The 25,253-nt window shown below is 37.9% G+C and overlaps 1 protein-coding gene across 1 annotated transcript in view; it reads left to right on the forward strand.

The window, feature by feature from the left end:
• The first annotated feature begins 13 nt into the window (after window positions 1-13).
• Window positions 14-25,253, forward strand: part of TNN (tenascin N) — a 37,449-nt gene continuing 12,209 nt past the window's right edge. The window contains exons 1-9 of the mRNA XM_081948631.1: window positions 14-50; window positions 5,641-6,053; window positions 6,496-6,867; window positions 8,480-8,743; window positions 11,243-11,425; window positions 15,437-15,526; window positions 20,317-20,580; window positions 21,624-21,887; window positions 23,586-23,716. Of these exons, the coding sequence (XP_081804757.1) occupies window positions 5,648-6,053; window positions 6,496-6,867; window positions 8,480-8,743; window positions 11,243-11,425; window positions 15,437-15,526; window positions 20,317-20,580; window positions 21,624-21,887; window positions 23,586-23,716 (1,974 nt within the window). The 5' untranslated portion in view covers window positions 14-50; window positions 5,641-5,647. The remainder of the gene's footprint in view (window positions 51-5,640; window positions 6,054-6,495; window positions 6,868-8,479; window positions 8,744-11,242; window positions 11,426-15,436; window positions 15,527-20,316; window positions 20,581-21,623; window positions 21,888-23,585; window positions 23,717-25,253) is intronic.

Consider the following 25,253-nt stretch of genomic DNA (forward strand, 5'->3'; position numbering starts at 1 on the left):
GGCAAATTTGGGCCACACCAGACAGCTCTTGATACTCACCTGGAAGAAAGGTACAGTACATCTCTAACGTAAGGAAGGCTTTTCTCGGGTCTGCAGAATTTGAGGAAACTACTAGTCTCTTTTTTTCTCAGGACCTTCTGTGTATCAGCTTGTAATACACAGAAGGATGATAAGAAATATTCCTTAACTCTTCCTCTTCCTTCTACCTTGCAAGATTGAACCCACACTCACATTCAAATCTGGTTCCTTATTTTTAAGGGTCAGCATCGATGTAAGCAACCTTACATCATCTTTTGAAAGTTTATAATCTGGTCATTCTGCATCTATTCTTTTTGCAGATCAAAGGACAAACTGCCAGGTGTAAAGGGGTTGAAACAGCATAAAAACATCTGAGATAGTAATTGTGTGATCATCTGGGGTTTGGTTGAAGGTACCAACGGAGGAATATACTTTAATAACATCATCCTGGCCAACCGTCTGCAATTTTTTTCCACTCCATTGCTATTTCTTTTCATTAGTATCTTGCCATGCATATCTTGCAGGTATTAAAGTTCCATTAAAATTAGTATAGAATTGATCATATTGGAATAAATATGCAGCTTTCAAGCAATAAGTCCTTAGGTTGTTGTTTTTGAAAAGTAGCGGTTTGATTCTGATTTAAACATGAATACATTAGATTGAAAGTGGTTGTCTCAAAAAAAAAAAAAAGAGATTGTCTTGTTTCATTTTTTTGGCCTAATATATCAGAAGTTATTCTTTTGAACAAAGTAGGATTGTTTCTAAATAAACATGCATAACATCAGGTTCAGCATTCTGTATCTTGGTGTGGGGCCTGTGTGCACTATTGTTATACAAATGAATCATTTTTAAAATTTTCATTGGCACATTGTATGCTTGTATGTAATAAAGATAAAAGTAGATCACATCAAAAATATATTTATTATTCAAAGTAGCCTCAAACATAGTATACTTTAGTATGTTAAATTTAAGTCTAAAACAACAACTTTTAACCTGTTTGGAATATTCATCTTCTAATAGTTCCAGATTCATTACTTTCCAATTTGCTAATTTCAATTAATAATGTAATTTTCCTAATTTACCATACATTTGGCACAAAAATACTTTCTACCACCATAATAGTTAGAATTCTTATGTATTTGCTCCAGCATAGTGTAAGCCTCATTTTCAGATGATTTTTATATTTATACAGTATTTAAAAGAATTTACTATCTGCAATTTGTGCATAATCTTATAAAATAAAACAACTGCAGTAAACTCCATATTTCAAATGGGGCAGAGGGAATATCAGATGGGATTCTATAGGACTTACTCCAAAAATGGTATCCTAGGCTATTAAATATAAATTCTCTGGCTAATATGTCACTTTGGCTACTAATTCAGAGATGGTTTTCCAGAAACTTGAAAATAGTACATATCACTTTCTCTCCTGTCATAACTGCAGCACTATATTATAAGTGTAGTTTGAACCATGTACCTCTGAAGTACGTGTGAAAGATAGAGGACAAATAATTTCTCCCATGTTTGATGCTTTCTTTTATCCAAGAGTAAAGCTTGGATAATTACAGATGATCCAATAATAAAGTTTCATATGGGGAACTTTTGGCTCAATAGTGCTTCACAAATAAAATGGGCTGTGGCGTAAATTTACTGATAATTATAACCTCGAAACAGGATTTTAGTAAAAACAATATTTTATTTTGATTGGCTGAAAGATTATCCAGTTACCATTTTTAGTGCCACTCCTAAGGATTGAAATTTGCAAATTAGATTGAGGCCCATAGGTGCACACAGGTAAGCAGGGAATACATATGGTCACAATTTAGTTTAAAAGAAAACAATACAGATGTTGGCAAAGATTCCTATCATTTTCATTGCCATCCGATGTTCCTCTCTTCAGAGTGGCCCTTACATAAAATTATAATATAAATGATAATTGTGATATTCACAGCAACCAATGTACATCCATCCTAGCAACTAATTTTCTTTGGTGTCTGGAAGAATCTTTGCTGAGCTAGTCAACATATAACCCACTAGGCCTCCTTATTAAGAGACAATTTTTCTGCTATTATTCACTGCAACACATCCCTTTAATCATAGATTTCTTGGTTCTACCTTAATTCATGCCTAGTGATTCAATGAATTCATTATATAATAGGCCTTTGTCCCAAGAAGAAAGTCAGTCCCATTTTAGGCTACTTAAAAAATGAATTTTACTCTGGATTGGCAACAAGCAAAGCTGGAATCAATTTGTGGCCCTGACAAACTCTAATTACAAAGTCACGCTTGTGGCTGAGAATGTCATGTGGCAAAACTGAAGGAAGGAGGTTTATTTTAAAAAATAAATGACTTGTTGTAATTGGCAGGTTTGGATAAAAAACACTGCCAAATAAGATCATGGATCATCCTTACTACACTTTATTGCTATCATTTAAGCAGTTTAAATCCAAAGTTTTGGCATAATGTTTTTCAGAATAAACTAGGCACACTGAGGTAGCTAATTTCTGTGGTGAGAGAGAAAGTTTGGAAAATAAAATTGCACATTTTTAGCAATGTCCTTGATGACAGGTAGTCAGCCAAACCACAGGATAGCTGTGAGGAGAAGCTATTTCAGAAGAATGGTATGTTGTGAGATGAGAAGGGAAGAGAAAGGAGCATATTTGGTCATTCTAATAATTGTTTTTTAAAGCTTCCCTCAAGCAGTGCTTCTGGCTGGAAAATTTATTGGAGAAATCTAAACATTGTTTTGAATTAAATCATTTTAAGGTAAGATAGAGTCATTTTAGCATTTGCATTGGTGGTTCTTAAACAATTGCGCATTGATTTCATTCTGGACTCTGTCAGTTCATACCATCCAACAGCTGTATTAAAAAAAAGTTTTACTAATGTAATTATGGAACACAATATAGAATCAAGAAAGAAAATTTGAATATATACAGCACATACTATATATATACACATGTGTTAGGAAAATAATCTAAGACAGATTGTTTTAATAATTAAGGCACCAGGCTAAAAACTAGGAGTGTTCTAGTCTCACCTACATGCCAAGCCAGAATGGTGACCTTGGACCACCCACTTTCTCTCAGCCCTAGGCAAGCGATTCTTGCCAAGGAAACTGCAAGAACGTAATCACCGGGAGTCCACACTAACTTCAAAACTACATGCGTGTGTGCGGATACAGGTTTAGAAAAGATATGATGCTGTGTTCATTGTAACCACCATTTCACCTGGATGTGAATGGATAAGAACAGATAAAAATGGTACCTAAGAGTTAGCATCATTTTCAGCATCCAGCTTACTGTCTTCCAGGTATGTTGTCATTTACACATCTGTAGATCTCAAGCTCTATGCCAGAAATACTTTTTTATTAGCTAATAATGCAAACTGGAGCTAATTAAGCAGCTCTTTCTACAGGATGTGGATTGCAAACATTAGGATGGTCATTAGATGACAGTAGATACAGTAGATGACAATAGATACAGATACAGAGGCATTATTTGAAGGATAAAAATGTTGTACAAATTTGGCCCGTATTTTGAGGAATGAACTTTGCAGAACTGCTCAAACTTAGAAAAATTCAGTGCAATGTTTTTGCTTCAGCAGAACCATTCTAGCTACACTTCTGATAAACAAAGTTGGAGTAGAAACTAATAACTTATTCTTATATATGCCAATATCTCATTGAATTCATTTGTATTACCAGTGCAGCAGAACCCAGCAGAAAAATAAAATATACGCATGAAATTGTAAGCCTCTTTCAGGGTATGTTCTTTGAGCCCAAAGGAAAATTTCATTTTAGAAATGATTCGGTAACACTTTTCTCATTCTTCTGAGCAGGAAATGAAATTACGTTAGTTATACAAAGTTCAAACTTTGCAGGTAGATTTAAACAATGTATAATCAATTTTAAACTGACCCCAGACCACACCATGGAATTTGCTTTGTTTGAACTGAGATGTGGATGCAGCTTTGCTGAACTTTAACAATTCAGGTACTAGAGATCTGTGTTATCAACACAAATTAAACACCACAAACAAACCTGAGGTTTTTTTTTAACCAACTCAAATGATTTTTTATTGTAACAATGCAAATAAATGAAATATTGAATGGTTTTCGTAAACAAACATATATTTATCTACAGAGCTTCTTAACTGCTTCGAATTACCCTCTCCTGTCTCACACATTGGCTAAACCTTATCACTGCTTTGTTGCATTATTTTCCTCTTTAAACACCTGTACCTTATAGATAGTCTTCAGATTACAAACACTCCTTCAGCAACTATTCTAAATTCCTCAGAATTCCAGTTGCTGCAGTGTCTCCAAGATCATGTGATAGCAAGTGGTCGGTGCTCAGCTTGCGATTATGACCTTGCAGTGTGATTGCAATTTCTGATATTCTTTGTGAGCTTCCCACAAGCAAAGTCAACAAGGAAGCCAACAGAAAGTCAGAAATTGTTCACTTTTTTGTCTTTCCACATTCTGTAACACTTGCCCATAACGCGTGCGCATGTGCGCACACACACAAACACACTACCTATGCACACATCCACGTTCTGCAGGTCCTGTCTGTAGCATGGCCTGCTTGCCTGGGACTTCCACATCTTCCCACTTATTGACTTAGGGTTATAACAGCAACCGGCACTGCCAGGATTGCCATTGCTAATTGATGTAGTCATGTGATATTGTGCTTTATGACAGCATCACTTGGCAATGGAAATTCTGGTCTCAATTGATGTTAGAACACAAGGACCACCTGTACTTTGACTTCTGCTTGAAGCTTAGGGAGGAGGGTGGAAAGAAGCCCTAAGCTTCTTGGAAAGCTACCTCCTAGGTCATGCTTCTTTATGTTGTTACTCCTGATCTGTCTTTTCCAAGGTAGCTACAGCGGTTTGTCTAGGCACTCCATTCTACAGAGCCTTCTTCCTCATTTGCATGCTCCTCAGTCATACATCCGTCCTTCCTCCTGAGTTCCTTTTTCTAACTTGGTTGCCTGATTCCTCTACAAGGTTTAATTCTTGCTCCTTGATTGCAGCTCCAATCCATGCAGAAACTCATAGCATAAACACAAAACTACTTTGCCTGATAAGGCTTCACCTCATAAATCTTGCCCTACAAGTCAGAAAGCCTTGCTCAGAGGGGTCTTAATTAATTTAGGAACCTTCTGATGGTTTAACTGTCACTTTTCATACTATTGGCAAACAGAAAAAACTTGAACCTTGAGCCAAACTATAATTCAAGCTCAGTGGCACCTGCATGATTAAATGCTCCCTTGAAAGCATTTAGAATACTTCTTCCCATACCTATTTCCTCCACATAGTAATCTATTTTTCCAAACAACAGAGAAGCATAGTTTACATGGTGTAAAGGACTGGGTATGTATTTATGTATGCATTTATTATGGAAGAAGCAAGGGGTTGCCAAAGTGTATTCTGCAGGGATAACCAATGACCAACGAGTCTCTTCTATGTCTAGATCAGCTCTTGATCAATTCCCCAGTCAAGGTTGCCAGAAATATTTTTCCTGCACTCTTTATAATATCTAGAAAGTAGCTTTTGTATTGTTTACCTCATCTTTCCTTCTTATTTCCCCAGTTGAGCCTTTCTGTTCTTGTATTTACAGAAGCACAATGGCCATGTGGATTATTTTCCTGGGGATTCTGATGCACTGCTCCTTCCTGGAGGTCCTGACACAACTGCCTGCTCAGCCCAAAAACTGCTCTGACCAAAGCCAGAAGATCAACTTTAGTCACACATACAAGATTAATGTGCCTGAATCCTTTCAGTTCAAAGTGGAACCAGACCCAGGGCCTCTCCAAGACAACAATCACATGTTGTTCACTAATGGCGAAGTAGATGAGGACGAGGAGCAAAACATTATATTCAGGCATAACATTTGGCTGCAAACTCCTAAAAGAGACTGTGAAGTCCTTGAACAGGTTAAAGCTTTGCTGGAAAGACTGGAAAATTTAGAATTAGAAGTGGTACATCTGAAAAGTATCTGTAACCCTCAAAAGTGTTGTGGAAGAGGACAAGGTGAGGAAGCTAGTTGTGTAGCCTGTTGGCTGTATATTGTGCTCTATCATGTGCCTGACACTTGCCTTATATCACCCACCAAACACTGGCTTGCTTGTCATCCATAAAGGGGGACCCGGATTTAGCATAGTGGATTTCAAGACTATTTGAAATTTTGTAAACAATTTCACAGGGTTTTCTTATGCAGTTTCACCCTATACCCAATAGAAATCCACTTATCATCTTATTATTATCCTTAAAAGCAAAGCAGTAGTTTTGCACATGTTGGCTTAGGGGTAAAAAGACAAGATCTAGTTCAAGATGCTTTTTGCTTAAAACTGGAACTCATGCATGTAAACAAGGTGTCAGTGTTCATTATTCTTTTCAAGTGAGCTGGGATCTTGGTGCTCATGTGTCTTTGTCTTCCATTTCCCCCCTATGTTCTGGACCTCTTGCTGAACAGGCATGTCATCCTGCAGTGGCCATGGCACTTTCATCCAAGAGATCTGCAGCTGCAGCTGCGAGGAAGGCTGGGAAGGGCAGGACTGTTCCCAACCTACATGCCCAGGAAATTGCAGTGGTAATGGGCGCTGCATTGATGGCCGGTGTGTTTGCAATGCCCGCTACACTGGTGACGACTGCAGTCAACTCCTGTGTCCTGAGAATTGCAGTGGAAATGGGGTCTGTGTCCATGGGGTATGCCAGTGTTACCAGGAGTTCACTGCAGATGACTGCAGTGAGAAGAGGTGCCCTAATGACTGCAGTGGCAATGGATACTGTGACAGTGGCGAGTGTTACTGTAAGGATGGTTTCATAGAGCTAGACTGCTCTAAAGGTAAGAGCCTTTCCCTGGCTGTCCCCGCAATGTTGAGGGACCTCCAAATGAAGATTTCATAGAAAGGCCATTCTGTCATTGCTTTTTCAACACACCCCGTCTGGAATGGGGGGGGGGGGAGGAATCGCATTTACCCACACCTTCGTCCTCGTTGCATGCAAGGTCAGGACGCCTTTTTCCTTTTTGCCTTTCTTTTTATCAATTACTGTAAGTCAATATGAGAGCGCCTAGAGAAGTTCAAAATACAGAATAACTTTTGGGATATTTCACTGATTAGCATCTTGGATTCCTTGTTTTATTTCAAAAAATACAAGAATTGTATTTTGGGCAGAGCCCTCTCCATGCTTGGGCCTCAAGCAATTGCTCCTGTTATTGCCTCTCAACCTTAATTTGTTTTTCAGTCAAATAGGGAAGGTTTTGAAAAAACTGTTTTCCAGTTTTCCAGAAATCTTTCCATCTTTTTAAAATATTACAACTAAACCAAACCCATTGTGTTATGTTGTATGTATGAGTAGCATATAATAAGTCCGAGCTGTCTGACTTATTCTGACTTATTCATGCACATTGTTCGGCTACAGGGTTTCCTAGTTTGTGGCTCATTGTTTTGTTCTAACTCAGGCAGCACCGTACATGCGGCTCTATAACCGGAAAGACCCATTTTGTATGGTCTTGAAATTTGTTTTCAGGGGACCTGAAGCAACTCTTATATATTGAACAGAATATTTATTACTGCTGCTATTATTTACTAGGAATATAATCTGCCAGAAAGTGCTCTCCAATTTCTTTTGCGTTGAATTGCGAGCTCTGCTTAATTTGCCATAGGATTTGTGAATACAAAGTACATTGTCCCTCATTTCAAAGTGTGCAGCTGAGTACTTCAAGAGTGCCAGTTTCTCTTCCAGGGAGGTTGATACATTTCTAATCTACTTACTTTTCTAAATTCTCTAATGATAAACGAAGTAACATAATGGACTCTTATACTGCATATCAATATTTATTGAACTGTCAAGGATTTTAACTGCCATTCTGATGAAAGAGTGTGTTGTCTTTACTTGGATAGTCACAGAAAGACAAAATGCAAAAAAGATACAGTTCTTATATCCTTAAAGAAAGACAACAGATATATATATATATATATATATATATATATATATATATATATATATATATATATATATATATATATATATATATATATATATATATATATATATATATATATATATATATATATATATATATGTTTTCTACAGTTACTGTAAGTTACCTCTGAGTTCCTTTCAGTTAATCAAACATTTTGCTTGAAAAAAAGAAAGTCAACTTAAGATAATTCAACTTAAAATGGATATATTTTATTAGGTCCTAGATCTACACTTCATCATCTGATGATAATATTGAAGTTCTGAAGGAATTGGACACTCTGCTGCTTAATGCATGAAAATCAATGTCAGCAAATATTTATTGTCAACACTTGCGCCATTAATTATTTAAAAAATGAGATGCTGTGACCTACCTATTGCTAAGCAGATTATACAGATAAAATGAAACGTGATATGCCTCACTCGACTCACAGGCTGCATTATTTTAAAATCTTCCCCTTATTTCCCAATAGTGCTTGCCCCATGGAATGTCCATCTCCTTAAAACCACTGAAAATTCCCTAGCCATTGGCTGGGATAAGATAACAGATGTGGACTACTACCTCATCAGCTACTTTCCTGTTGGGGAAGAGGCCTTGATGAAACAAATACAGGTGCCCAAAGATCAGACAAATTATGAGATTCGGGGTCTGATTCCTGGCACAGAATATGTAATCAAACTTCGCAATGTAAAGAAGGAAGTCTACAGTGAACCAGAACTCCTGCAAGGTAGCACAGGTAGGACACTGCAATTACCTTTCCACTATCTTTGAACCTGCAGGGTCTTCACGTCAACAGAAAGATAAGTCTTTGAAAAACTAATAATGCAAACATAGTTTCTTAAGAAAATGGTACCCTATATGAATTATGGTTCTTTGAATGAACAAATGTCTGAATGGTAGCTATTTCTAATATTTTGACCCAAGTTGGATTCTAGAGTCCTACTGAAAAAGGAAAGTAGCTGATAGGGATCAGCTTAACTGTAACTCTCTTTGCAATGTTTTTATCTGCTTACTTAATTTATCTTCTTCATTTGTTTCTTTCCTTGGTTACCTCCTTACCTAAAGTGAGGCCAGAGGGTACAGCCCCTCTAAATGGAGTCACATTTCATCCCACTATGATGGGGAGGAATCATGTGCATATCTATGGCATGTCAGTGGGAGGTTCCCTCTGAAAAGTAATTGTTTAAAGACAAGAATTAAAGACAAGAATATCACTGATTGAATACTGTAGCAGATGGTGCTAATATTCTGTCTGAATCCAGTTCCCTCAAGATTTATCCAGAGTTTGGGGTAGAATTTTTTCATGATCACACCCACAGCCAAGAATTACATGAGGAGTAAATATCCATGGTCTAAATTAGTTTTCCTGAGGGTTTGAAATCTGTTTTCCAACTGCATGTTTTCCAAGGTCCCTTCTCCTATCTCGGGGTTTAGAAAAAGGCAAAAACTCATAAGTAAAGATCAAAATGAAGCCTTTCCTTCCATCCAATAACATTTAGACAAAGTCCCCACTAATAATCATGGATTGTTTTGATACCTGTTGTATGTATGGAAGCATATTTTTTGGGATGAGGGGAGAATCTCAGTAAACGAGGGATGAAACTTCCCCTGCCCAAAACTCATGTTTTCAGTCAAATCAGTGTTTTAAGAAGTGAATTTGTCATGTACTGTATGCAGGCTTTTCATTGTCTCATAAAATATAATCCTACTGGGTGCTTTTGAGGAAGAAAGGATCAATTCTCACTCTAGGATCCTTTTGTGCTGCAACCAGGTATTAAAATAATTAATATTGTGAATATTGATTTATTAAATCATTAATATTAGTGAATACTGTACTATTTTAAAACCTACTTGTCATAGTGAGGATTTGGGATAATATGCACAGTATTTCCATTTGTGTGAATGCCATGTGTGTGTATGGTTCCAAACAAGGTTTGGGGAAGTTATACGCTCACAGTGAAGCGGTTCTGTCTACTTTACCTATAGATTGTGTGTCTGAAAGGAGTGATAGTTAAAAAAAATTAAGATGGTGTCCATATCCACATCATCAAAACCTCATCCCTTTTCTCTAATCATAAAATGCACATATGATTAATGAATATTAATCCTAATCAGTTCAATAGGATGCATTCAGTGAGATATGTTTGTTTGCATATATAAAATATTAATACTACTTCAGGTTTGATATCCCTTCCTGTGGATGCTCCTGCATGAAAGACTATCTTTGATGGTAGGCAGGCTTAGCTAAATTTACAGAATACTAGAATTGGAAGGGATCTTGCAGCTCTTCCAGTCCAACTATTTGCCACTAGTAAGTTGTATCCCTCTGACTTAAGCCAGGGGGGCAAATGAGTGAGGAGCAATGGACATAAAAAAAGGGTCAAGGCTTTGATCACATAGTTGTGGCCACTTTCTTAACTCTCTTCAAATACCTAAGTCTCTAAGAATTAAATATTAAAACTTTCTAATATTATGGGTAAGAGGCATAATATAACCCAATCATTTAATTACTGTATTGATACCAAATTTACTTTTAAGAAAACTTTCATATTATACCATATTTTCTTTTAAGCCTATATAAATGTGTTTTTATTTTATTTTATACTGTATTACTGTTTTTTGTTTCTATATTTTATTTTAAGCTCTGGCCTGTAATAAAGCATTTTTTGTCTGTCTATAAACTGATGCTACCTTAAGATGGTCTTTGGTCCTCAATTATCTATAGTGTTGTGATCTTCCTAAGAAGGAGGACTAACTCAAATCCTGACATGACCCTAATTTATCCTAAAATAGGTTTATCCTAAAACTGCATGTGTTTTTTATGCTGAAGAAAGATTTATTTGTACAATATTATCAATATCTAAAAGGATCCAAGAGGGAAAATGGAAATAAACATAATTATATTTATAGAGATATATTCAGGAGAGTAAACATGGTTTTGGGAAAAGTTTGTTTGGTTGCTACAACAATGCAAAGTGCTTATGAACTTTTAGAAAATGACTGCCATACGGTAGGTTAATACCAAAATTTATTTGTATTAGTTGTAGGCTAATACAAAAATTAGATTTTTGCTTTGTGCAAATATCAATAGTAGATTTTGGGAAAGCTTCAAGTATGAATTCACCCCTTTGATTACATAATTCTCCATATTAAAAATGTCCTTATAATCAACATTCCACACCGAAAAGCTTGGTAGTTGTAGCCTTGGAGTCTTCTTTGTCAATGTTCATTTTAGCCGTTTCTGCGATTGGCCATATCTGGGTGACGGAGGAGACTGAGAACTCATTGGAAGTGGAATGGGAAAATCCGGCAGCAGAAGTGGATTACTACAAATTGAGGTTCGGTTCTTTGTCTGGAGAGGAGAAGGAAGTAGTGGTTCCTAAAAGTAATGATGTGAAGAGCAGATACATCATCACAGGTAAGCAATCAATGTGTGCTTATCCAGAATAAGGGCAATTAATCTGTTCATTTGGTACTAAAAGCTTGGATGAGCAATTGCAGGAATGAAAAACAGTTTTTGTTTTCAGAGTTAGAGTTCTTGTCTATATTTTACTGTCTTGTTATGTGCTTTCCATTTCTGGGATAGAGGTCAATTTCCTTGGAGAAGAAGCCTCCAACAAGGGCTTTAGACCAGTGTTTCTCCACCTTGGCAACTTCAAGATGGTTGGCTGGGCAATACTAGGAGTTGAAGTCCACATATGGCAGGGAGGCACATCTAAAAGATGTGCTTCACTTTGCCTACTCCTGCATTAGAAGCTTACAATATTTTATATAGGTTAAAACACAGAACATAGATGAACACTGAAGGAGGCAACCAGAAGCCCTGACACATAATTGGTTTCCAAAGAAGCAGTTTTTAAATGCTTATAAGAATCAAAGTCTCTGTTTCCTCCTTTCTGTCCAATTCCAAAATATTATTTTTTCTTTTACTTTATTTTAGAACCAAATGATAACTGCAGAATTTCTCCCCTAATGATTGCTAATGTATTTTTAAAACATCAGATAATTATGGACATGCAAAACCTGTCTTTTTAAACATTGATATGTTGGCACAATGATGGCTGGGTAGAATGTTATAACATTCAGTTTGCAACCACAAACATGCCCTGACAGCCTCTTTTTTTCCTCCATATACTCATGATGTCTTCATGTCATCACCATCCTGTACCTCAGAAAGCTTAGAATCCTTCTTAGCTATTCCAATTCTTATATCCTTTTTTCCCTTTAAGCAAACAACAATCTGCGACTGTTTTTCTGCGAGCTCAATATGAAGGGCTTCACTGATCATCTGGTCTCTGCCAGCTTGGAGATCTGGATCTGTCTGAACAGCATCTAACTAATTGTTAGATGCTTGTTGATTCCCTCTGAGTTTGTTTTCTTAGAGATGTTTCATTACCAAATAATTATTAGGTAATGATTAGCTAACATCATCAGTGCTAGAAGGGAATTTGCTCTTATTTTTATATAGTAGTGGCTTGCCCTGTCAGTATTGGTGGGAATGGTCTTGGTGGTGCTTGATTAGACTGTTGTTTACTATTAGCTTGTTTGTCTGTGTGGGTAGTCCCTTGATTGTGGCATTGTCTATTTCTTGATTGTTGGTCTGGTGTTAATCTTATTATGGTGTTAATGGTTTTAATCTTATGGTTTGTCGCACAGTCAGCAAGGTGTTCAGACTGGATTTGGGATTTTTCCCCCACGTACCAAGTCCTTTCCAAGGATCTGGGATAGGCAGATGTCGATATTTTATGATGTTGAAGGTATTGTCATAGGATGTAAGCTGTCCTGAGTAAAGCCGTCTTTTTCAATTGACTGATGGTGAATTTGTCAATGCCAAAGGATATTCAAGTGGTGCTCCAGTTGTTTTGGGTTTGCACCCTATTATTGTTGATACTCCCTTTGTTTTTGCTACAAACATTCTATTCCTATTTTCAGGTCTTTCTATTTTATTATCTTCTCTGTTTATTCTCTTTTATTCTGCTGTCTCCAGGTACTGCCATGTCCACTAACCAGGCATTTTTGTTTTTCTTATTGACAATTGTTAAGTTTGGCATGTTATGTGTCTGTTTGAATGCTAAAGTCCCAAAGCACTTTAGCTTTTCATTTTCTATAGTTTGTTTTCTTTTTAATGCCCCCCTTCCAATTCTTGCTTGCAAGTATTTCTTGCAGATCTTCCAGTGCCCCATTGTTGCTACTTTGTCATGCTGTTGTTTGTAGTCAGTCTGTGCTATCTTCTTGCAGCAGCTACCTACAATGATCCACTATTTCTTCAGCTTCTTTGCAGAGGCAGCCTTTCTATGCACTATTGACTTCTCAGTTCTGGCCAGAATTAGTCTCTCTGTCTCTTTCTTCAATTTTCCTGTTCTTAGTCATTGCCAGGTCTTGTTATTATCTGCTTTCCATGCTAGTTTTTAAAATGTACTGCCCATGTACTGTTTTGTCTTTCAATGCTTCTTTTCTGTTTTTCTTTGGTCTTTCTTGCAGGCCTTTTGGTCTCTCCAGTATCGTTGTTGTTGTTACTACTACTATTATTGTTCATGGCACAGTCAGACAAATGTTCAGACTCGGTTTGACATTTTTGTGTACCTATTGAGTCCTTATCAAGGACCTGGGATAAGCAGATTTGGAAGTTTGATGGTGTTACCGATATCATTGCACACTGGAAGCTGTTCCAAGTAAAGCCACTTTCTGCAATTGACTGATGGCAAATTTTTCAATACCAATGGTGTTCAAGTGGTGCTCCAGTTGTTTTGGAATTGCACCCAAGGCACTTATTACTAGTGGTACTACATTTGTAAATACACCTATTTGTAGGTCTTTGTATTTTGTTATCTTCTCCAGTTCTTTCTATTCTACTGTCTCCAGGCACTGCCACATCCACTATCCAGACTTTTTTGTCTTTCTTATCAACAGTTGTCTGAGGTGTTATGTGGCAGGTGCCAGTCTATTTGAATTCTAAAGTCCCAGAGCAATTTAACTTCTTCATTTTCTATGACTTTCATCATCATCATCATCAATCATTGCACAATCAGCCAGCTGTTCAGCCTGGGTTTGGCATCTCTGTCCACCTATTGAGTCCCTACCAAGGACCTGGGGTAGACAAATATAGATGTTTGATGGTGTTACATATGTTTGTTGCAGGATGGAAGCTGTTCCAAGTATGTTATTGTTATTGTTGGTGTTATCTCTTTTCATCAAACATGAAAATTGGTCAACTGAATATTTAAAAAAGTATCACAAATATCATTGACTGGCGCTAATGGTTGATACAGGTTGTTGCCAGCATCCTAGGTATTAACCAAGCATCTTCTTAAAATGTATGATGACGATGATTAACCATTGCACAGTCAGCCAGATATTCAGACTAGGTTTGATATTTTTGTCTACCTATTAATCCTTAACAAGGACCTGGGATGATGATGATGATATTATTGTTGGACTTAGTTGACTTATTATTGCAGAAGGTACAGAATAAAATGGGGAGAAAGAGCCATTTTGGTCTTTGTTGCTAAAGACACCTCTCCCTATTCCTGCTCTCTTTGTCCAAGCTGTTTTTGAACATAGGTTTAATACTATTTCAGAGTAGCACTAAACCTGTCTCCAGATGAAATTTATGAGCTGAAATTTAGACTACCCCTAGACAACATTTCCATTAAACTACTGGACTAATCGTCAAAAGTTGCTTCTCCAGACCCAACCCACGATTACAGGGTTACCAATGGATATATTTTTTTGCTAGCTGGTAATGTCTGATGGAAGGGGAGGAAAGAAAAGTCAAGGGAACCCACAATTTTCCGTCCTTAATATGTCTTGTATACCATCTGTAGGCACTGTGCCTATGAGTACCAGTTCTACTCAATCTGTATATCAGTAAAAAACATATATTTTATAAAATTCCAGATGCCTTTTATGACCTGCTTCAAAGGAAGCTGACTCTGAGAAAATACTACAGCCTAAGAAACCTCTCAGTGCTCTATTAGACTGCAAATAGTCTTAGACAATGTAAAATTCACTAGAATGGAAACAGTTCAATAATTCTGGTATTGCTACAATAAAGGTCTGTCTTGTGTGGCTATAAAGTGGGTTATGCAACAAGGCCTATGATGAAAACTGCAGATTCAGCCATAGACTTAACAAAATATTTTTTATAGAGTCTGATACAAAACATTAATGCATTACATTACAGCTTCCTTGAGCTCAGAAACAGTTGAAAGATTATGTAATTATTTTGAGTGCAATAATGTAGAACCAAAGTGAAATTTTATTCTTCCTGAAATATGTCATCAAAGTATTACTCTGGACGCATTATCGAAGAAATGTAAAAAAAATGTAATTTAAAACTTGCCCCATTAAATTGTGAAAGAAAAGGAAATAAAAGTACAATGATGTCTCAGACAATTTTATCATTTTCCCCTGTTTCTTCTGCCCATAGGCTTGAAGCCAGGAACCAAATATAAGATCACTGTCATATCTGTGAGGAATGAGGCTGAAGGGAAGCCATCTTCTGTACATGGTTGGACAGGTATAAACAGAAAGTTTTTTTGTAGCATAATGACATCCTTACACAATATCACAGCACAATCACTATTGGTCTTCACAGCTGTCGCATCAATTGGCCATACAGTTGGATTATCCTGAGACTGCCCCTCCCCCCCTATTCTTTCCAATGACACTTTAATGAAAGCTATTGTTCAGGAAGAAACAACAGGCATGCCAGAAAGGAAGGGGATTATCCCAGTTAATTCTGGTCCCAACCTCTGTGAGTTGTTTGGTTGGTCTGCAGAGTCTTGACATGTATAGAACGTGTGTGTGTGTGTATCTGTGTAGGTAGCATGGGCTTTGTAACAATACCATTTGAGATTAGAGTGCAACTCTGTGATCAGGAAGGTTTTTGCACAGATGCATCTTGTGGTGTCCTTTCCTCGACCAAATGGCCTTCACATGGTTACTTCTTAATTGGACTATTTCTGATCATCTTCTCCTTAATTTCTGTTATACATTTTAGGGAGAAACTTCCCCACTTCAAAGTTCATTGGCCCTGAATTCTATAGTGAAACTTCCCCAAAGAAATCCACATACCAAAAGCCATTGTAGGGTTATATTCAGGAGTGTCACACTCAATTTCATTAAGGGCCGCATTAGGGTTTTGTTTGACCTCAGGGGTGTGGGATGGGTGTGGGTGGGTTGGACATGGCCAGTTCAACGTCACTCATGTCGGGGGCAACTGTGGTGGCCCAAGCGCTCTGTCAGTGAAAACAGGCTCCTGAGCTCCGGTTTTGGCTGGGATGGCTTCCTACAACCCTCTGCCAGTGAAAATGGAGCTTGCCTACCCTGGCCATGCCCACCCTGAGCTCTGTTTTCACTGGCAGAAGCATCTTTGGTTGGTCTTTGGCTGTTTCCAGGGTGGTCCCAAGGGCCAGATTTAAGCATCCCATGGGCCAAATCGGGCCCCCGGACCTTGAGTTTGACACCCCTGCTCAATGCTAATAATTAAAATAAATGCATGAAGAGGAAAATGCATCTATGTCAGCAGGTCAAATTCCCTATTGTTATATCTTCAGTTATTAGTCTGAAAACGTGGGCGTGGGGTTGCCATGATGACCACCCTTTTTGCCTTCCAGCCTTTGGAAACCATTTAAAAATGTATCAGAGATTAACCCAGGTTACTTTGACCATTTCAGATTAAAACATCAGGATGTTATGTGCTCAGTGATGTTTGTACATTTGTAACTTTTGGTTGGTTCATGTTTTGCTTCTGTGTGGGATGGCTACTACCAAGCTCCTGGCTTTGGAGTAAAGAAGACCACAAATTTGCCTTCAGAATCATCCAAGAAAGAATTGCATAGCATGACATCATTTAGAGGGCAGACTGCTGGAGTTGCAAGTTATGTCAATGCAGTCTTGATCTCATTGTATAACCCAAACAAATGACAGTATTGGCGTAAGTGAAGCTTTGCTAGTTATTGTTGGTTGGTACATTGAAAATGGCTTGATCAGAAAACGTCCCTTTGACTGGAGATTTGAATTTGGCAGAAGACTTATTAGAAGATGTGCTTCTAAGAACATGCAGAATGCTAAAAGGATACCAAATAACTAAGTAGCATTAGGTCCCAGTTAGAAAATGTTATTCATTTTCTAATTCTAATTCTTGGTTGCAGATTAAGCCTTGCCCAGCTATCAATGAATGTTAATAGACATTCCCTATATTTAGAGAGTAAGATAAATTTATTAAGAACGACATAAGATTGAAATGCCTTACTTCTCTCTAAGCAACATCTTATAGGTCATGCGGTATATAGGCCAGGGAGTGAGATGGCTCAGCAGTTAAAGATGCTGGGCTTGTCAGCTGGCAGCCGGGTTCAAGATCTGAATGATATATGCCGGGGTGAGCTCCCATTATTTGTCCCAGCTCCTGCCCACTTAGCAGTTCCAAAGCATGCAAATGTGAATAGATAAATAGATAAATCCCACCACTTTGGTGAGAAGGTAACAATGTTCTGTGCATTTTGGTGTTGTATAGTCATGCTGGCTACATGACCATGGAAGTATCTTCGGACAATACTGCCTCCCTCAGCTAAGAAACAGAGATGAGCACTTTCCCTAGAGTTGGACATGACTGGACAGGGGAAACTTTTACCTTTACTAGTATAGATCAGCAAGAGAGAGGAAGTTGCCTTTGTCTGTTAACATAGAATTTCATTTAACTCACCATCGGCCAAGCAAGAAGGAGGGACAGGGACATGATGTGAAGACCCATTCCCTCATTTAACTCCTGCCATTTGCCTCAGTGATCAAAATGCTTTTCGGAAGAAGGAGTTGGTGCTGTCTTCAATATATTTGAAGAAACAGTTGGGCTTCCAATGGAATGTTTTCATAAGCAAACAAAGTTTTTCTTGAGGTATTTGCAACCATGTAAGAACCAGGAAGGAGTTCTCTAAAACCTGTCCTTTATTTAAAAGAAATAGGTTCTCTGATGGCATACTCCTGCAAACCAGCAAGGTAATCTGAAAAGCATCACATCCAGTACATACAGCTTTATCACTATATGAAAAAGAGATTATTGGAACCATTGCACCACAGCTTCAAGATGATAAACTCTGTTATGATTTGTCAGCAATTAACAGATTATCAGATTAACAGAGTTGGAAAGGACTTTATATCTTGAAAGCTTATATGTGTTTGGGGACAGTTGGGAGATAAAGGGCTGCTCCTCTCCGAGGAGAAAGCTAATCACCTTGCCTTTATTATGGCACCCTCATAAATTAGGATGATACTATTTGACAATGACTCAGAAGAGACATGATGGACCCATGGTAGGGATTGCCAAATTTTATGCTGGTATTGCTTTCTACCAACACACACAGGTATATAATGTTAACACAATGGTGGGAAACACCTCTAGTTGTCCAAGCATGATTTTACATACGAGACAGGAAAATATGATCCAATTTCTGAGGAGCAAGGGATCAGCACAGGCTCTGATCATGGAATTGGCCCACCACAAGATGCTTTAGGCAAATTCTGTGAAAAAAAACACACAGACAACCTTTGCCAAGTGGTTAGGTCATTTGAATGTTAGTCTAGCCGCACAAAAGAGTTGCTCTCAGAAAAGCAGACTCCACATAACTTGTCTAAAGTGACCTCAAATTATACAGAAATCTAAGTATTTATAATTTGAGGGAACTCACCATGAAACTAGATGGTGGTGATGGTAAACCACATTGGTGCCCCCAGGGGAAAGAGGCAGAATACTTGTTCGCATTCAGCTGGAATTTCTTCTCCTCCCTCCGTCAATTATTTGCAGGTGAGAACAGTTTGGAATAAACACAGCAGTTTCACTCCTATTCTTGTAAATTGAAGAAGGAATGACCTTGAGGAGCAGGAAGAAAAGTTGCTACCAAGGCAATGGCTAGATACTCTGTGTCAGGGGAAGAAATGTGACATGAAAAAATGGCTCAGACAAAATTTTTCCTAGTTCTTGCCAAGTTGTAGAGAGGGCGGGAAAGCACATTCAGATATAGTAATATTTCTGTTACTATATCTTTATAGTAACAGTGGTATCAGCCTACATGACTTTGGTTTCCTAGTCTGGCTTACCTTGAAGTGCTTACAGTTCTTACACTGCCCATAGACACTAAACTCTACCACATCGCAACCCATTTGATTGAAAAAGTCTAACAAATGTGCTATCAAGTAAAAGCATATTTCTTCCATGCTGACCTAAGTAATAAGGCTTTCTAAATCCCTTTCACAGGGCCCCCAGCTCTCTTTCCAAGAAAAAAGTTGGAGAGCATTTCTACTTCTGTGGAGTTTTTCAGACCTTTGGAAGGACTGAGGTTATCAATGGTACAGCTGAAAAGAAAACAGTTTTTATGAAGAAAAGAATGCATCGTAGGAGGAAGGGGTTGTTTGAGAAAATATGCCAGAAACAAACATAATTGAAATATGGGGAAAACAAAACACTGATTCTTTGGGGATTCCCAGGAATTAGGCTAGTTTGAAGTTTTAAATGTGCCAGAGCTGTCTTGCTGTAGTAAGATGTCCAGCTGAAGTCCCTGAATATAATCCCCTTTGTAATAACATATTTTTAAGCAAGTGAAGTCCTGAAGGAGCAACTTCAATGCTAGAAATGGAAGGAGAACTAGTTTTGCTAGAACTCAGTTTAAGAATGGGTTGTCTGAGGTGTGGAATCACAATCATAAATGGTGTATATATTTGAAGGAGCAAGCAGAGAAAGCTACATCTCAGTTCCAGAAGGATGACCCCCCCTAGTCTCTTGGAAAATCTGGGATTCAGGCAAAGATTCTTTGCTACTGCAAAAGGGGGAAAACAAGATACGAAACAATAAGGGATATTGGTGGCGATGACTCTCAGTGAAAAGATCTGAATGGGGGACAGAGAAGTATACCACTACAAGTCAGCACAGAAGGCACAGAAGAAGGCAACACAGATTTTCTGAAACAAAATATGATGGATGTGATTCTGACAAGAGCTTGTGGACAGATGTTGTTATTAGCATTTAAATCTGTATTAGGTGAAGAAACCAGCAGATTACAAAAGAAGTGGTGAATTCTGACTGCTCTTAAAAGAACAGATGAGACAGAATTGATCCACGGGTTTCTTTGTGCTAGTCCCAGGCATGATATCTTCTCAGGTTGGCTTAGGCCCTTTGTAACTGGTGGGATGAAACGGTGCCATGTGGATTGTATACCCCCAAGCATCAAAATGTTCTGAATTACCCTTGAAAAATGGCGGACAATGGAAAACTTGTCAGAATCACTGTCCTAATTTAAATGTCTAATTCCTTCCTAGACATTGATGGCCCAACACATTTAGTAACCGACCGAGTAACAGAAAACACAGCAACCATTTCTTGGAATGGAGCCCAGGCTCCCATTGATGGCTATGTAGTGAGCTACAACTTAGTTGGTGGTGATACCAGACAAATATCCATTGACAAGGACAAGAGAACCGCTACTCTTGTAGGCTTGAAGCCTGGCAGGGAGTATGTTATCCACATCTGGGCTGTCAAGGGAACGCAGCAGAGCAGAAGGGCAAGCACAGAAGCTGAAACAGGTATTCCATAGATATGAAATTGTGAAATCTTTATGAGTTCCTGTGTTTTAATTCTATTCTGTGTAGTTCTTTTTAACATGCTGAACTGTACAAGTTATAAGTGAAGGAGCATTAGAACTCTTGAAGATTTACAGTCTGCTGAAAGAATCATGTATCTTCTTTTCCTTTCCCAATTTTGTCAAAACAAGTAACATTCAGTTTGTGACTTTAGAACCTGAAAGATGTCAAGCAAGTACTGATTGTCAAAGAATGAACTATAGAGAATTACCAGTATATGGTAATCATATATTGTTATATATCTGCATCTATGCATGTCTGTATATTATATATGGGTAATCTACAGTTAGATTCGCAGTATAAGAGTGATGAAAACTAATTCAAGTCCTAAATTAGGACTAAGAATTATTAAACTGGCATTTAAGAATTTAGCCATTACCAAGCAAGGTGGCTTTTTGTAAATTAGAGTGTTCAGATCCAATATATTTCTGGATATAGAAGAAGTACTTAAGGTATCACTCCAAGGTATCCAACCATTATTGGCATAATAATAGATTTCTTTTTCCATAAGCATTATTTCAATCTGCAAGTCCCAGTATTTTGAATTGTTTTCCTTCAACCTAGCACCATGTGATTTAGCAACATCAATGAACCACACTTTCCTCTTTTCAGTAATAATTTTTATCAGGCATGTTAAGAACAAGATGGCAGAGTTATATGTATAATGCTTCTGACACTCCCTGCCTTTGCTGAAGCTGAATGGGACAACAATTCTGACAAAACTATTCAGAAACAATAATAATTTCCCCAGATTATTGCTTCCTTTTTAGTGATCCGTTAATTTAAATTTTCAGACACCAAGAAACAAACATAATGTATAATGTTGATATTTAGTTGTTAAAAGTTATGCTCAAATTTATGCATGGCCATATGGTCACTTCAGTAAAGATTGACAAATCATTTTAAGAAAACGGAGAACTTAAAAAAAGAATAATAATCCAATGTTACTGAGGAAAAAATGCAATAAACTGTACCTTGGTTCACAGAAATAGATGGCCCCACCAACCTGAAAACAGACCAAGTGACAGAGAACTCAGCCACTGTGTCTTGGAACAAGGCCTGGGCACCTGTAGAACAGAACATCCTCAGCTATATGTCTGCTGATGGAGAAACGAGAGAGGTACCTGTTGGGAAGGATAACATCAAGACTACCTTGACAAACCTGAAACCAGGCATGGAATATGTTCTCCACATCTGGGCAGTGAAGGGAAGCCAGCAGAGCAAAAGGGCAAGCACAAAAACTATGACAGGTAAACTTGAGTAGGGTGGTGGGAATAAATTACTGCATTTCTTAACCTATAAAAATACTCTGCAGAGGTTCTGAATAACATAAATTTAATGAAACAGTGTCCTTTGAATGTCTATGGAGATTCTCAGTCATCCAGGTTCATAGTTGTCCCAAAGGTGCTTGTTCAAGAGGCAACTGAACTTTCTGTTTTTTCTTTGAAGATGTTTTGCTTCTCATCCCTTGGATTTCCCTTTCCCTTGGATGAGAAGCGAAACATCTTCAAAGAAAAAACAGAAAGTCCAGTTGCCTCTTGAAGAAGCACCTTGGGTGTCCTTTGAAAATGACAATGATATAATATTACTGCTACCAGAGGTGATGAGTTCTATACTGTTTTCCTTATGTATTCCAGTATAAATTGTACTATATATTTTCCAGCTACACAGTTGTATGAACAGGGCTGCTTTGGAAATGCTAGGGACAAACCTAACATTATATATACGGAGTCCTGCAGCACCCTCTGTTGACTGACAATTATTCTATAAGTATTTCTTTCTCCCTGTTATTGGGATTAAATAGGGAGTGAACATCCAATATCCAATTAGATTCTACTATCTTTGCAGGGTAGGCGGGTACAAGTGGAAATGGATAATTTGTAAGCTTGTAGAGAATTATAGTAGAATTGAAATAAAAGATCCCTTGGTAGATTTGTGTCATAGATCTCCAGCTTTCAGCTTCATCATTTTGGGGCATTAGAATTTTTCTTACAGAACTGTGCTCTATCTCCCTTGCATATATCACTGCCTCTTTTCTTTTATGTCCCTCCAAAGACATTTATCCATGAGATCTTTGATTCGGCCCCTTATAGTGCAAAAATATAGGCTTACTGTAAATTATATATCACCCTATTTCCTGAAATTCTTAGATAACATGCATAGAATTGAGGAGTACAAAATCTTACAAGGTGATAGAGCTGGTTGGTCATTCTTCAATATAAAAAGGGCCATGCCAGTATACATAAAATATGTACCCTAATATATACTCCAAACCCTTATATCTTGGATGAAAGAAAAAAGCAATAGCTGGGTTCCAAGATATTACTGCTGGCTCTCAGTACCTCCTTCAGTATCTCCTAGGCATGTGCATAAATTTTCTCCTCAACTACATATTCTGGGGTTGATTCTTTCCTAACGTCTCTGTTTCTTAGCACACATCCAAATGGCTGTATTAATATGCTAACTTCCAGTCTCTACATTGGCAGGAAAAAAATGCCAATATAAATTGCGTTGATGACTCAGCCTTATCCTGCCTTGGCAATAAGGCCACTGAATGGTGCCCCCTGTATAGTTTCAATGTGGGACAAATTAAGACAGTGATTTGTGAGACGAGTTGCCAGGAAATTTTGGAACTGAAAAAATATTCTGGAAATGGACAGTAACAAAGTACTGCTTCATTGTTGTTCAGAAAACTACATGGATACAGATATGTACTCTCCAAAAGACAATATTTTTACCATACCATAGTTTGCTTCTTCTGAGACAAACCACGACAGCAGTGACAAGTATTTTAAAATATAACTGCTCAGGGAAAAGAGGAAGATACATAGAACAAAGAGGAATCTGTTCCACTCAACAACACAGGCAACACAGAATATGCATACAATTTTTTTGAGTTCTCATAATAGCTTTCTGAGTGTTTTCACGCTGGTCACTGCTTTGTCTAGATATTGATCCACCAAAGAATATCCGTGTATCAGATGTGACACAGTCGAGTGGAGTAGTCACTTGGATGCCCCCAGATGCTCAAATCAGTGGCTATCTTCTCACCTATCAACATCCTGTTGGCACCAGTAAGGTAAGCCTGATAAATACACCATATGTGAAATTGGTCAACCCAGCTATTAGCACATGGCAGACTCACTTAGATCATTTCAGACAACAGTCACAACAACACCTCTAGATTTGCCATAAATTGAACCTGATTCTAACGTCTTGTTTTGCCTTCTTTTGTACATAGTGTATGTTTTTATGTCACCTTGTTCTATAGTTCTAGGCAACTCACACTAAAACCAAAAGAACATGCAAGTTAACCTGGTACAATTTAAGTAAATAAAATACATTCTGGCCCAAAACTTGATAAAATAATACATGTATTTCAATAATTATTCACAACTACAACTATTATAAGTACTTCATAATAATAACAAATACCGTAACTATTATAATTACTTCAAAATAAAAACAAATTATAGGGCAGGAAAATAATATAGAAGATGAAAAATGAATTCAGGCATTGGCATTCTTACAATAGCAGTCAAGTAATGGCTTATAGAAACTAAGCTACAATTATCAGCAAATGATGTCTCATGAAAAGGCCCAGCACATTGGAAAACACAACTTTTCTTCCCGCCCTGGACACTAATGCAAGAAAGGAATGAGCAGCAAGTTCGATTTTTATGTCAGCTGCAAAAATCTGTAAAGAGGATCTTAGATGCAAGTTATATGATTACAAGGAGACTGTAAGTTCTAGTCCCATATTAGGCCCCGGCCAGTCCCCCTCTCTCAACCCTAGGAAGCAGGCAAGTCACTTCTGAAAACATTTGCAGGAAAATTGTGAGGGATTAATCCAGTTAATCTCCAAGAGTCAAAAACAGACTCAGGCATGGATGTCAGATTCAAACTCAGAGGCAACAAAGTGAAATCCAATCAAGTTCAATCCTTTACTTATTTACATTTAATGGACAGAATCTTGCCAACTAAAGCTATAACCTTATAGGGTGTGGCTATCCTGAATCTGTTTCTCACTCCCCATCCAGTTTGCAACTGTACTATCTCTTAATCCAGATATCTCTCTGGGAAAACTCTGCTAACCCCGCCACCATCGTTCCTGCAGGTGCACATTCCATCCCACAGACATGCATATGCTGCAGGGCCCTCTCTGCAGAAAGTCACGTTGTGTCTGTGGATGATGCCAATATCCCTGATGCAGAAAAATGTGTAGGTGTGGTACAGAAAGGCTGAAAATGGTTCTTGCCATGCCTTCATGGTTATCTGTCTGTCTGTCTGTCTGTCTGTCTGTCTGTCTGTCTGTCTGTCTGTCTATCTATCTATCTATCTATCTATCTATCTATCTATCTATCTATCTATCTATCTATCTATCATCTATCTATCTATCTATCATCTATCTATCTATCTATCTATCTATCTATCTATCTATCATCTATCTATCTATATCTCAAGGTGGCAAACATATTTGTAGCGGAGGGAGGCCCGGCGCTCTGGAGCTTCAGCTGAAGGAGGAAGAGGCAGGAAAAGGAGAGAAGGGTGTGTGTGTTTATGTCAGGTTTTTGGTGAAAAGACTTTTGGTGAGAGAGTTGGCTGGAATCATAAAA

This window comes from Natrix helvetica (assembly GCF_964273705.1).
Source record: "Natrix helvetica genome assembly, chromosome: 3".
Taxonomy (NCBI): domain Eukaryota; kingdom Metazoa; phylum Chordata; class Lepidosauria; order Squamata; family Natricidae; genus Natrix; species Natrix helvetica.